General features: G+C 40.1%; 2 protein-coding genes across 2 annotated transcripts in view; one reads left to right on the top strand and one right to left on the bottom strand.

The window, feature by feature from the left end:
• LOC308087607 (serine/threonine-protein kinase STK11-like) overlaps positions 1 to 3,628 on the bottom strand; it is a 28,248-nt gene extending 24,620 nt beyond the window's left edge. Inside the window, exons 1-3 of the mRNA XM_080431578.1 lie at positions 3,508 to 3,628; positions 1,995 to 2,751; positions 1,789 to 1,872 (exon numbers count right to left, since the gene is read on the bottom strand). Of these exons, the coding sequence (XP_080287704.1) occupies positions 1,789 to 1,872; positions 1,995 to 2,275 (365 nt within the window). The 5' untranslated portion in view covers positions 2,276 to 2,751; positions 3,508 to 3,628. The remainder of the gene's footprint in view (positions 1 to 1,788; positions 1,873 to 1,994; positions 2,752 to 3,507) is intronic.
• hcn2b (hyperpolarization activated cyclic nucleotide-gated potassium channel 2b) overlaps positions 1 to 12,998 on the top strand; it is a 247,604-nt gene that overhangs the window by 105,806 nt on the left and 128,800 nt on the right. The gene's annotated exons all lie outside the window — the stretch shown is intronic.

The following is a 12,998-nucleotide window of genomic DNA, read 5'->3' on the forward strand; positions in this document are numbered from 1 at the left end:
ATTCTTGAAAAATTGTTAAAATGTGCTAATCTTTGAATATAATGTTTTAAAGACAACATTTTTAACTCCAATCTTTGCTTCTGGGGGGTCCCTGGAACAAAATATTTTGAGATGGGGGTCGGCGGCCAAATACATAATAGCTATATTTCCTACCACTGGGGAGGTATGGAGAGAGAGGCACACTGTACACAGGCAGGAATAATGACAGTCACTATGACACAGAGGGAGTTCCTTAGTCACGACTTTGTCAGTGTCCATCTCTCACAGAGAGGAGAGGGAGGGAGCGAAGAGGAGGGAGAGAGAGAGCGAAAGCGGGGGTGGATGGATAGCCAGCTGCAGACGGAGAGAAAGTGTGAGGCGAGGAAGAACGGTAAAGAGCGAAGGAACAAGGGAGTAAGGGAGAAAGAGAGAAGCAGAGAGAGGGCACTGTAAGAGCAGCGACGTGCACCTACATTAAACAGCCCCATTAATTAAGGGCCGGAGGGGCACATGATGGACATGAAACACCCACGGAAGGAGGGGTTGAAGGAGAAAGAAAGTTGTTATGGAGGGGCTGCGATGGACAGTCTACGTCACTTTTCCTGCCCTCATTGCCGGTTCAATCAGTAACCCAGAAAATAAATTGAGTGGATAGATGATGCAGCTGCCTTCAGCCAGGCTGGGGCAGGCAGGGGCAATTACCACTGCTGAGCCCAGTTTAGTTGGCTGACATACGCAACACCACAGTGACTCCAGACAAGATTGTGGGTGGGTACAGGCCAGGGGGAAGAAAGGAGGGAGTTGGAGAGAGCGAAGAAAATACAAGATATAGAGAGAGAATGGAGGGAAATGTCTTCTTGATATTCTGCTTGTAGATTCAATTCTATGTGTGGCTTCCTTCTGGACAGATTCAATGTTACTGATGCTGTGAGTAAAACCACTTTTGAACAGAGCCACTATAGACCGAACAAACACTCTTTTGTGCAAATAACTGTGGAGACTTTCCTAACGCCCTAAAGATGGCCGTCAGATTGAAATGTTGAGTTGTGATAAATAACGTTTTGCACTGAGGCTACATACAAGACTGCATTTCCTTTACTACTTCCAGTTGACTGATCGACACAGCTCACAATATATTTTATAATGCTTCATCTAAATAACAGATAGTGACCGTCATAGCAAGTGTACTGGTACTGTACTTACGATGTTGACAAGATAAGAGAAAAAGAGCTGTGGATCACACTATAGAGATCACACAGTACAGCGTACATGATACAGGCATTAAATTACCAAGTTAATCTGGTCGAATCTGTCAGACAGGACTGCATGCATCAACTCAATCTAGTGTGACTCAGCAACAGCAGCAAAATCATGTAGGCTAAAGGTCATAACTACCTTATGACTATTTGAGCACTTCATAATCACCGGCTCTGATATGTCAGCTGCTGATTTTGGTGGTGGGTGTTGAACGTATGACAGAATCAAGCATCTAAAATAGTACGTGGTAAGCAGCTGACTAGCTCAAAGTCAGATTTAGGCCCTGCTTAGGCTAATGTTAGACGGATAAAGGGTAATGAGTTTCATGAAGTGAGGAGATTTGCAACAAGCCCATTATGTTGAGCTTTCCTTTCCCTGTTTAATAGGTAGGCACTACCCTCCCCTGGTCATTTCCATGAACTACAACTAAAGCGTGTTATTACTGCAGTACTGCATGTACAAGACTTGTTTCCGCTTAATGTGCATCACTGGCAGTTAAAGCTACAGATAACTGACTAATACAGTCTCTGTATCAGCTATTAAAAAGGATATATCTTCTGTTTCTCCTCGTTGTACAAAACATCCACCAGTTGAATCACATTTTTGTGCCGCAACCTCTGAAGCAGTTGAATCTCCCTGGAAAATACAAAATAGTACAAAAAAATAGTTATGTCTACCCAGGTTAGCAACTTTTTAAGAACGAGATTCCATGAAAAACAACTCATAGCTTGGTATGCAACAAAAGTACAGCTACATACTTTTTGACATTTGCCTCTCCATTGGGTATCCGCCTGAGCTTCTTTTTCTTAAGGATCTTCACAGCTCTCCTGCAGAGCGTTTCAGAGTCCAGCATCTCTTTAACTTTGCCATAGGATCCCTCGCCCAACAGGTCTCCCATCAGGTACTTCCCTATCATTTTGGCTCTCTTCCTCCTAGGCTGGTAGATGACTTCGGCAGAGTCTATTCTGTGGATGAAGGTGTCCATGCCCAACAGCTGGTTCGCTATGTAGCCCATGTGCTGGAGGTCGTCGGCACTCATTGCTGCTGCACCACCGCTGCACGAATGCCTTTTACAGTGAAAGTTGATTCAGAGAGAGAGCCCGGTTTATTGTGAACGACTCGAAGGAAGACTAGTAAGTAGAAACTCAAATTGTTAGATAATGTGCAAGAAACTAAAAAGACCAATCAGCCAACTGAACTACGAAGCTGAATACTGTGTGGATCTCAATGAGAGACCTCAGACAACACAAGTGAGCTTTCGTCATGTCAACCATATCCTTGTAAGACTGGGGATTCCCAGTGACACGACGTCTGCATTGTTCTTCTTGACTTGTGAAATTTGATGTAATAAACACTGGGAACCTAAGTTCTGTACTAGGTTTTTTAGAAGATAGCTATAAGAATCCTGTGTGGATAGTGCATTGTTTCAGGGGCAGGTGGCATGTAAATCTGCTATCAGTGACCGTTCAGTTCCACAATATCTTCTTCGCAGATCCAGTCACCGGGGGGGTCCTCCTGTGGATTCAAAGACAGTCCCCTCAGTAATGCTAGCACCAAATTATTCTCACTACCATCAACGCATGCCGGGTGAAGCCGGTACATTATGTAAATATTCAGCAACGTGATCTAAAGTTAAAAGATCATCTCTGCAAACTAGTAACGTTACAGCTACCTGCATACTGTCATAACACCTCTGTGTACTGTATGAAGTCATATGACATAGGACTCTAAGCCCCAATACATTCACCTTTCGCTGTGCTGCCTTGCTGTGCTGTTATATAGTATGTCATGCTGCCATGTTATATGTTTAATAAATGCTGGATGCTTCCGTTTTCAATATGCTGCTCAGTTTTAATTCACTGCAGGATTTTATGCTATTTTATTTATTTATTGATAGTTATTTTATTGTACAATGCTGGTCCCGAGTACGATTTTCGTTTCATGTGCAAGCACGTAAATGACAATTAAAGTGAACCTTGAACCATTGGACCTTGAACCAGCAGCAGTATTAAATGAAGCCGTGTTAAATGACCTTACCACAATGTTCACTCATGTCTTAGCTTTAGTTAAACACTCGATAACTTCACTGTCCCAATAGAAAACACCAGAGCTAGCTTAACTAGCTAGCTATGACCCTGTGTGTATCCCTATCATGCTAACATAAGTTAGCTATCATTAATCCGACTCAACCCGTGACAAATACACGCATAATAATGTACAGTACACAAAGCTGTGTGTAATTCACCGTTAATTCAACTAGTGAAATGTTACCTTTTTGTCCGCAAGACTTATTTAAAGGGAAGGTTTCAGGAGACAGTGCCGTTTTTAGCAGGTCTTTCCCCATCCAGCGGCAGCAGCTAGCAGTTAGCTGTGAGGCTAGCAGAGGCTCCACAGTGTTTACATACTGTCTGTCTGACGCCATGCTCGCTGCTTCCGCCGCATGCAAATCTGACCGCACCGCAAGGCATTGTGGTCTTACTCTCTTTAGCAGTGGTTTTCAACTGTTTTTCATTCCAAGGACCCCTAAATCAGTGGTTCTCAAACTTTTTCATGTCAAGGACCCCCAAATTGACACTTATTAGCCCGCGGACCCCCATTTCAAAAGATATGCCAGGGACCCCCTAGCTCCATAAAGAACCTCTCACTCCGCTATACAGCTCCGAGGTTCTTTATGGAGCTAGGGACCCCCAAGAGAAGAATTTTTTTACGGCTCTAGCAGTGATTCTCAACCATTTTAATTCCAAGGATCACCAGTTTGACATGCATTAGGGCTACAGACCCCCATTTAATGGCATTTCTATCACTTGGACCGCAATTTTTATTGTAAAATCTATGTCAATTTAACTCTGAGAGTGTACAAAATGGACTCGTTAGGGTCCATTTGGTTCCATTTGTACACTCTCAGAGTTAAAGACCCATAAGGGTCCATTTGGTGCCTAATCTATCATTTAGCTGGGGACCCCCTGGAACTCCCTCAAGGACCCCTGGGGGGGGTCCCCGGACCCCACTTTGAGAACCAATGCCCTAAATTGATATGCATTTGGCCGCGAACCCCCAATCAAAAAAAATGTTGTGCCAGGGACCCCCAGAAGCAAAGATTTGAGATATGCTGCTTTAAGAAATATATATGTTCAGAAGATATGCATGCATTTTCAAGATTTTTCAAAAGTAACAGATCTACCAGCTCATAGCATGGCAGCGCTATGAGCAGCGCTATGAGCTTGTATATCTGCTATTTTTGAATAGTCAAAGCTAAGTGGTTAAAATTATGGTGAACTAATTAAGCTGGGGACCCCCCTGGTACACCCCCCCCCCCCCAACCGCTGGTTGAGAACCACTGGTCTTTAGGATCATTAAATGTTAAAGTAATATCAATACCACAATTTAAAAGTACTCTGTTACAAGTAAAAGGCCTGTGTTCAAAATGTTACTTGAGGAAAAGTACAAAAGTATTGGCATCAAAATATACTTAAAGCACCAAAAGTAAAAGTACTAAAATGTTTGAAAATAGCAGACCTACAAGCTCACAATGCTCTTGAGCTTGTATGCTATTTTCAAATAGCCTATGTATAAAATAGGGCTAAAGTGGTTAATGTATGTTTTATAATATAATAATTTATATCTACAAAGTAACTAGTAACTAAAGTTTTCAAATAATTGTAGTCGAGTAAAAGTACAATATAATAATAATAATAATATAAATACTCCACTAAAGTAAAAAATCACACCCTGTGTGAAGTGGGCGGTGTCTTCCTAGCTAAACCACAATACTGAATGGAGTCAAACAATATATATGCTTTGATCTGAAAGAGCCACTTAACATCTTGACATCAATGGTAGTTATTCCTGCCTGAGATGGAGTTCTCGGAAGAGTGTGCAGAGTGTTCATTACATCATTGTCTTCTATGGGAATATTAATAAATCTGTCTCGTGTAGCTGGCATTAATGAAGTGGGAAGTCTAAATATCTTTTGAAACAAAATCTTTTTGGCAATAACATTGTTTGCATTCTTGATAGCATTCTTGCTTTTCTCAAACATCTTCCATTTACCGATTATCTTGGCTACTGTGTTCCAGGAAATCTTGTCACAATTCTGTCTTTGAGCTCTTCTGGAATACCCTTTGATCTTACCATTATCATTTTATCCTTTTGCTTTTCCTTTTTTGGGTTCTTCTTTACGTTTCTCACCAAGTCTCGTCTCTTACATTTATGGATTATGTTGGTAACTGTGTTCTTAGAAATCTTAGGTTTGCCTGAAATTCTTCTGTAACCTTGGACAGATCTATGCTTTGTCACAATTCCATCTTTAACCTTTTCTGATATATGCTTTGATCTTAAAGAGCCACTTCTAGGAAGACTTTCTATTTTCTTCTCAATATCGGTTTTCCCTTTTCTCATTTCAGCCATAGTGATCTTTGACTTCTACTTTACTGTTCTCACGAAATGGACAGTATCTAAGTAATATACTAGTGTTACATCACAGTGGTTTTAGATTAGTTTCGTCATATGTATCACTAGCCAATCACAGCATGTGTCTTGCTAGCTAATCACAATACTGAATGGAGTCGATCAATCATGTACAAAAGATAAATACATTTATTGAAACACTCTTTATGATGGACAAAACCATAACTTAAAAAAAACAAATATATGGGTTTTTTTAAGTTATGGTTGCTTATATAGAGACACACGGCCGGAAGCGGAAGGCCTACAAATCCACGCCCACTTTTGACACTCGGGGTCCGTTAGAACGATGAACTGCAGCTCTCAATGCAATCTCTATGAGAGGCATTGTAAAATACCGTCATTTCACTGGTTAACTACTGAGGCTGTAGCGATTTTTTTTGTGTTCTAATAATCTGTCCCATTAGTTTAATTTGTCCTTTTTAATGTCCCATATCTTTCATCTCGATATGCTACCCACAATATACTATAATATACTCCATCAGTATGTCAAAACCGCTAGCATCGGAGATCCAGACTTTAAGTGGTCGCATCACGGACGCATCCCTTGAGGTTTTCAATACCCAGAAAACTGGCGAAAGTGGCCGTTTTCAATAGGTTTTGGTCATTATCTCTGGAACAGAAGGTCCAATCTGCTCAGTTCAAAGCTTGTTGGATGCGTGACTTTGAGGACATTAAGCACGCAATGACACATTTTCGGGTTTTTTTTTTTTTTAGGGGAGGCGAGATCTTAGTTGGGCAGGCGACCGCCTCTCCTGCCTCTACAGTGGGTACGCTGTCGGTCGGCGCTCGGCGCTCGTAAAGACAGTGATGTCACTGAAATGCCTGTCTGCTGTCTACCCTCTGCTGTGTTAGCATTATGGGTAACTCGTTAAAGTGGCAAATTAAATGTGAAACACATCAACTATTAAGAAAACAAGAAGATATGTTGACAAAGACACTCCATACATTTGGAAACATATTTTTATTTAAATCAATATCGTCTCCAGTTAATGTACGAATATTTCAAAAGTAGGCTAATTCTCATATCCTCTCATAGGGATTGCATTGGCAGCTGCAGTTCATCGTTCTAACGGACCTCGAGTAGCGGCGCTGTCTCAAAAGTGGGCGTGAAATTTGTAGTCCCCGTGTGTCTCTATAGGCTATGCACATGTGTCATGTGACACTGGCCAATCACAGTCCTGAATAGATTGTGATTGGCCAATCACAGCGCAGGATAATTGTACAAATTTCCAAACCTCACTTTTAGGGGCGGTTTCACTGCCCAAGATATTTGTACATTTTTCCAAATCTCACTTATAGGGGCGGTTTCACCGACCAAAAATCACACCCTGTGTGAAGTGGGCGGTGTCTTGCTAGCTAATCACAATACTGAATGGAGTCAACCAATCATGTACAAAAAATAAATACATTTATTGAAACACTCTTTATGATGGAAGAAACCATAACTTTAAAAAAAACATAAATTTGTTTTTTTTTAAGTTATGGTGTAAGATATCTCTTACAGGTGTCACAAAGATACCAGTTTAAAATAAAATCAATGTAAACACCGAACTTAGGATTGTTCAATTTGCTTTCAAATATTTCTTCAAATAATCTCTTATTTTTGTCATTGCATGCTTTCTCAATAGTGTTCCGGACATTGTCATCAATGATGGAAACTCCTTTGTCAAACATCATTTGTTCACAAGAGCAACATGGAAATATTGGGCCATATTTGACAGTGGTTTTGAAGTTTTTTAGCCTCTGTTGTTGTGTAAGTCCTTTGGCCAAATCACCACTTCTAGGAAGACTCTTGCTTTTCTGAAACATCTTCCATTTACCGATTATCTTGGCTACTGTGTTCTCAGAAATCTTAACTGCAGCGGCAATTCTTTTGTAAGTTTGGCCAGATCTGTCTGTGCTTTGCCACAATTCTGTCTTTGAGCTCTTCTGGAATACCCTTTGATCTTACCATTTTCATTTTATCCTTTTCCTCTTTTCCCATTTCAAACATAGCGATTTTTGGGTTCTTCTTTACGTTTCCCACCAAGGCTCGCCTCTTACATTTATGGATTATGTTGGTAACTGTGTTCTTAGAAATCTTAAGTTTACCTGAAATTCTTCTGTAACCTTGGCCAGATCTGTGCTTTGTCACAATTCCATCTTTAACCTTTTCTGATATATGCTTTGATCTGAAAGGGCCACTTCTAGGAAGACTTTCTATTTTCTTCTCAATATCGGTTTTCCCTTTTCTCATTTCAGCCATAGTGATCTTTGAGTTCTTCTTTACTGTTCTCACGAAATGGACAGTATCTAAGTAATATACTAGTGTCACATCACAGTGGTTTTAGATTAGTTTCGTCATATGTATACACTAGCCAATCACAGCATGTGTCTTGCTAGCTAATCACAATACTGAATGGAGTCAACCAATCATGTACAAAAGATAAATACATTTATTGAAACACTCTTTATGATGGACGAAACCATAACTTAAAAAAAACCAATTTATGTTTTTTTTTAAAGTTATGGTTTCTTATATAGGGCTATGCACATGTGTCATGTGACACTGGCCAATCACAGTCCTGAATAGATTGTGATTGGCCAATCACGGTGCAGGGTTAGGCGGGGTAAGTTTTTGGCCAATCACAGCGCAGGATAATTGTACAAATTTCCAAACCTCACTTATAGGGGCGGTTTCACCGCCCAAAAATACCACTATGTACAAAAAAAAAAAAGAAAGCATGAAAAAAAATATATATATATATGTACAAAAAAAGGGGGGGGGGGAAGCATGGAAAAATAAAAATTATATACAAAAAAAGCATGAGGAAATACAAAATATGTACAAAAAAGAGGAGGGGGGGGGGTCGTCTGTCTACAGGGAAACTGGTACTAGCTCCTCTTTCGGCCTCCAGAAAGGGTCCATTTGGTTCCATTTGTACACTCTCAGAGTTACAGACCCATAAGGGTCCATTTGGTTCCTGTCCATCATTTAGCTGGGGACCCCCTGGAACCCCCTGGAACCCCCTCGAGTACCCCTGGGGGTCCCCGGACCCCACTTTGAGAACCAATGGTCTATTGAACTAAAATGATTTTAGGTGTGGCCCCAGCTCTGCTAAACTATACGCATTGTACCTTTTACGCATTGTACCACTAACAAACAGTGGTGTAAAGTATTGTACAATTACTCAAGTACTGTACTTAAGTAAAATGTTGAGGTATTTTTGGGCGGTGAAACCGCCCCTATAAGTGAGATTTGGAAAAATGTACAAATATCTTGGGCAGTGAAACCGCCCCTAAAAGTGAGGTTTGGAAATTTGTACAATTATCCTGCGCTGTGATTGGCCAATCACAATCTATTCAGGACTGTGATTGGCCAGTGTCACATGACACATGTGCATAGCCCTATATAAGCAACCATAACTTAAAAAAAACATATATTGTTTTTTTTAAGTTATGGTTTTGTCCATCATAAAGAGTGTTTCAATAAATGTATTTATCTTTTGTACATGATTGATCGACTCCATTCAGTATTGTGATTAGCTAGCAAGACACATGCTGTGATTGGCTAGTGATACATATGACGAAACTAATCTAAAACCACTGTGATGTAACACTAGTATATTACTTAGATACTGTCCATTTCGTGAGAACAGTAAAGTAGAAGTCAAAGATCACTATGGCTGAAATGAGAAAAGGGAAAACCGATATTGAGAAGAAAATAGAAAGTCTTCCTAGAAGTGGCTCTTTAAGATCAAAGCATATATCAGAAAAGGTTAAAGATGGAATTGTGACAAAGCATAGATCTGTCCAAGGTTACAGAAGAATTTCAGGCAAACCTAAGATTTCTAAGAACACAGTTACCAACATAATCTGTATTATCTGTATTTTCATGTTGATTTTTGAACTGTTTGGTTGCTACTATATATGTCTATGAAATTAATTCAAGGACCCCAACGGAAACAAGTCCGCAAGGACTTTTTTGGCCGGACCTTTTAGACAAAAGCATTATAAATGTAACTGTGTTGTTTTACATTCTTTTGCCTAATAAAAATTTCAATCAATCAACCCTAACGGGTCCATTTGGTTCCATTTGTACTCTCTCAGAGTTAAATTAACATTAAATTTACAATATGAATTGGGGTCCAAGTGATAGAAATGCCATTAAATGGGGGTCTGTAGCCCTAATGCATGTCAAACTGGGGGTCCTTGAAATTAAAATGGTTGAGAATCACTGCTAGAGCCGTAAAAATCTTCTCTTATGGGGGTCCCTGGCTTATCTTTTCAAATGGGGGTCCGCGGGCTAATAAGTGTCAATTTGGGGGTCCTTGACATGAAAAAGTTTGAGAACCACTGCAATAGACTGTGGCATCTTGTTCAAAGTGCTATGTGATTAGTGAATGATAGATAAATGGATACTACAGCAATGAACACTGCAATCCTACATTCTCACCATGTCATGTCAACTTGTCAACTTTTGTCACTAGATGGCAGCACTGTTCAATGTTATTCTTTTTTTCTCCTTCTTCTCTGATGTGACCAAAGAGCTCCACACACACATAGACATAGACACACACCTGCCCCATGAAAGGGGTGCACTCCATTTCAGATGTCACCCAGTCCAGTCCTCAGCTCCATCATGTTGCCACACAGAGTTCTCCCCCACTTGAAAGGGTCTTGCATGTCTCGAAGACCGGGCACAGTAATCTATAATAAAGATCATACATAAGTGTGTAGCGCTCCAAATTCCCCACCATGCTGAATTCATTTGTATGGCTTGGCAATGATGATCCAAAACATGTGAGGGAGCTGAGTGGATCTGCAGAGACCCAGTGGAAGAGAGGCAGGCCACCCACGGTCACCGCTCACTTCTCTCTCTTCTCCTTTCCTCTCCTCCTGGGTCAGGGCAGCATTCCTCTGGTACCCTGGGGATCCTTCCACTGCTCCATACAACAGAAGGCAACATCATTCTCGAAGACGCATGCTACAACAGCATATGCTACTTTCATTTAACGCTATGATCAAAGGGACAGCATAAAAACATGGTGACAGGCAGATGGGGGAGACTGACATTACTTTGGCTTACAGCATTACCCCACAGGGAGGGGAGGTGAATGAGTGCAGGCAGAAGAAAAACAGTAAGAGTTGAAATGCTGTTGTTAAAGGATTGTGAGTGTCAAATACATTTATGAAAACCTGTCACTCCCAGAGAGCCATTCGTGGAGAAATTAACAGGATAGTATTATAAAAATACACGCCTATAGGCTGTACCAATGAAGGAAGCGAAATGTCTTGACTGAACAAATCCAGTGACAATCTCCACTTCTCCAGCCCTTTCCTCGGACAACCCGAGAAATGGAGAGGATGGAGCTTTGAAACCTTCAGAGAGACCACTGTAGTATACATGAATTATTACGCACATTATCCCCCTCAGTCCATTGATGTCTGTCCTCCACAGACTGAGCTGTGGACCACCTCTAAGCGTTATGAAGGCAATGTCACCTGCTGTTACCCACTGACACTGATGGTTTGGATTTCTTTTTTGCTCACTTGGTGGGCTTTTCCTTCTGTGTTTGATCACCGACTAAAGATTATTGTGTGGGTTGTAGGGTTCTTGATAAAGTACACAATACTCAGTATTCATTTAACTCCGGGATTTAGTTGCATTTGTACTTTTGACTGATGAGTAACTGAATATATTTACTCAAATACCTTGCTTTAGTGCAATTCTAGGCTGGTCAAAGAGTACAAGCGAGCCAAATAGGCTAATCTAATCAAATTAAGTTTGAATTAGATTATTTCAATTAATGTGGATTGGTAGCTGTAATTTTTCTGATTATCCTTATCTTCTCTAATTAGCTTATCCAACACAGTATTGTTTTGGGATGGATGTCTGGCTTCTGAAACATAAAAAAGTCAATGGTATATTTTCAGTACAAAAGAAAAGTGCAGAACCAAAAAAACTGTACCGGAACATTCTGCAAAGATGGCTCCATCCTCATTAGCAATACAAAGACTGTCTAGACTTGGTGTTGGTCTACTGCATTACAAAAGGTTATTTTTTATTTGTGACGAAATTAGAAATGAGTTCATTTGCATTGCAATTGTTATTCCTCCACTTTTCTTTGCCGAACCACACAGAATAACTTTAAAGAGACAGTGGATGACCTTCGTGATCATGAACAATGTGTCTTTTAAGGAGTACAGAAAGCCACAGACAACGCCACACAAGAAGAGGAAATGACAGAAGAAAGAACTTCAGTTCTATTTTACATACCAGAAACTCTGACAGATGTGGCCATAAATAAGTGACCTGGGCTTGCTTCTGGCCCTATCAAAAGATGATGGAATAAGATAGACCCACATTGTTGTCAACATTATTTCATGTACAACATACGTATTACACTTATTGCAGATGTATTGACATTTTGTTGGTCTTGGAATAAATGGAATCAAGAAGAGGTATGACAGCAATGACATAGATACAGTGTTACCATCAGTGGTGGACAGTAACAAAGTACATTTACTTGAGTATTGTACTTTTCGGAGTATCTGTGCTTTACTTGAATATTTGTATTTTTGGATACTTATGATTTTCACTTCACTACATTTCAAATTCAAATATTGTACTTTTCTAGAAAGGGAAAACGTACGTTATGAATTAAACACTCAAGCCCCATTTCAAATATGGTGAAAATAGCAGATCCACAAGCTCACAATCGTGACGTGTTGTGAGTCTGAAGATCGGCTATTTTCACTATTATTGATACTTGTTGAACATTTCTGGAAAATCTTTTGGGAAAATGTCAAATTTTCAATACAGCAATGTGTTGATATTGAAAAAATAAACGTACGTTGTAATTTGTACTTTTGAATACATTTTGAAAGCAAGTACTCCAGTACTTCAACTCAAGTACACATTTGACTTTCACTTGTAGTGGAGTAATATTTGACCAGGAGCACCAAAACGTTATCTTAAAGCAGCACTATGTAACTTTCCTCTTCTATCCTGGATTTGAACCCGGTTTCCTGCGCAAGTGCTGACATTTTTACCAATGAGATAATAGAGCCGACCTGCTTGCTTAGCGGATAAATTGACCATCAGGTCAAAATTCTTGTCAAATCCTGTGTCTAGGTGAGACATGACCTTTCACGATGTAAATGTCTCAATAGAAGAGCGGGTAGACAAAATGTAACCACCCCAATTATAATAAGTTATATTGTATTAACATACTCTACCATGATACAGATTGGACAAAATGACATAGTTACTTAGTGAGGCTTTAAATACTGAGGTTAATACTTTGTCCACC

This window comes from Gymnoscopelus braueri, assembly GCF_963280865.1.
Source record: "Gymnoscopelus braueri genome assembly, chromosome: 6".
Classification (NCBI taxonomy): domain Eukaryota; kingdom Metazoa; phylum Chordata; class Actinopteri; order Myctophiformes; family Myctophidae; genus Gymnoscopelus; species Gymnoscopelus braueri.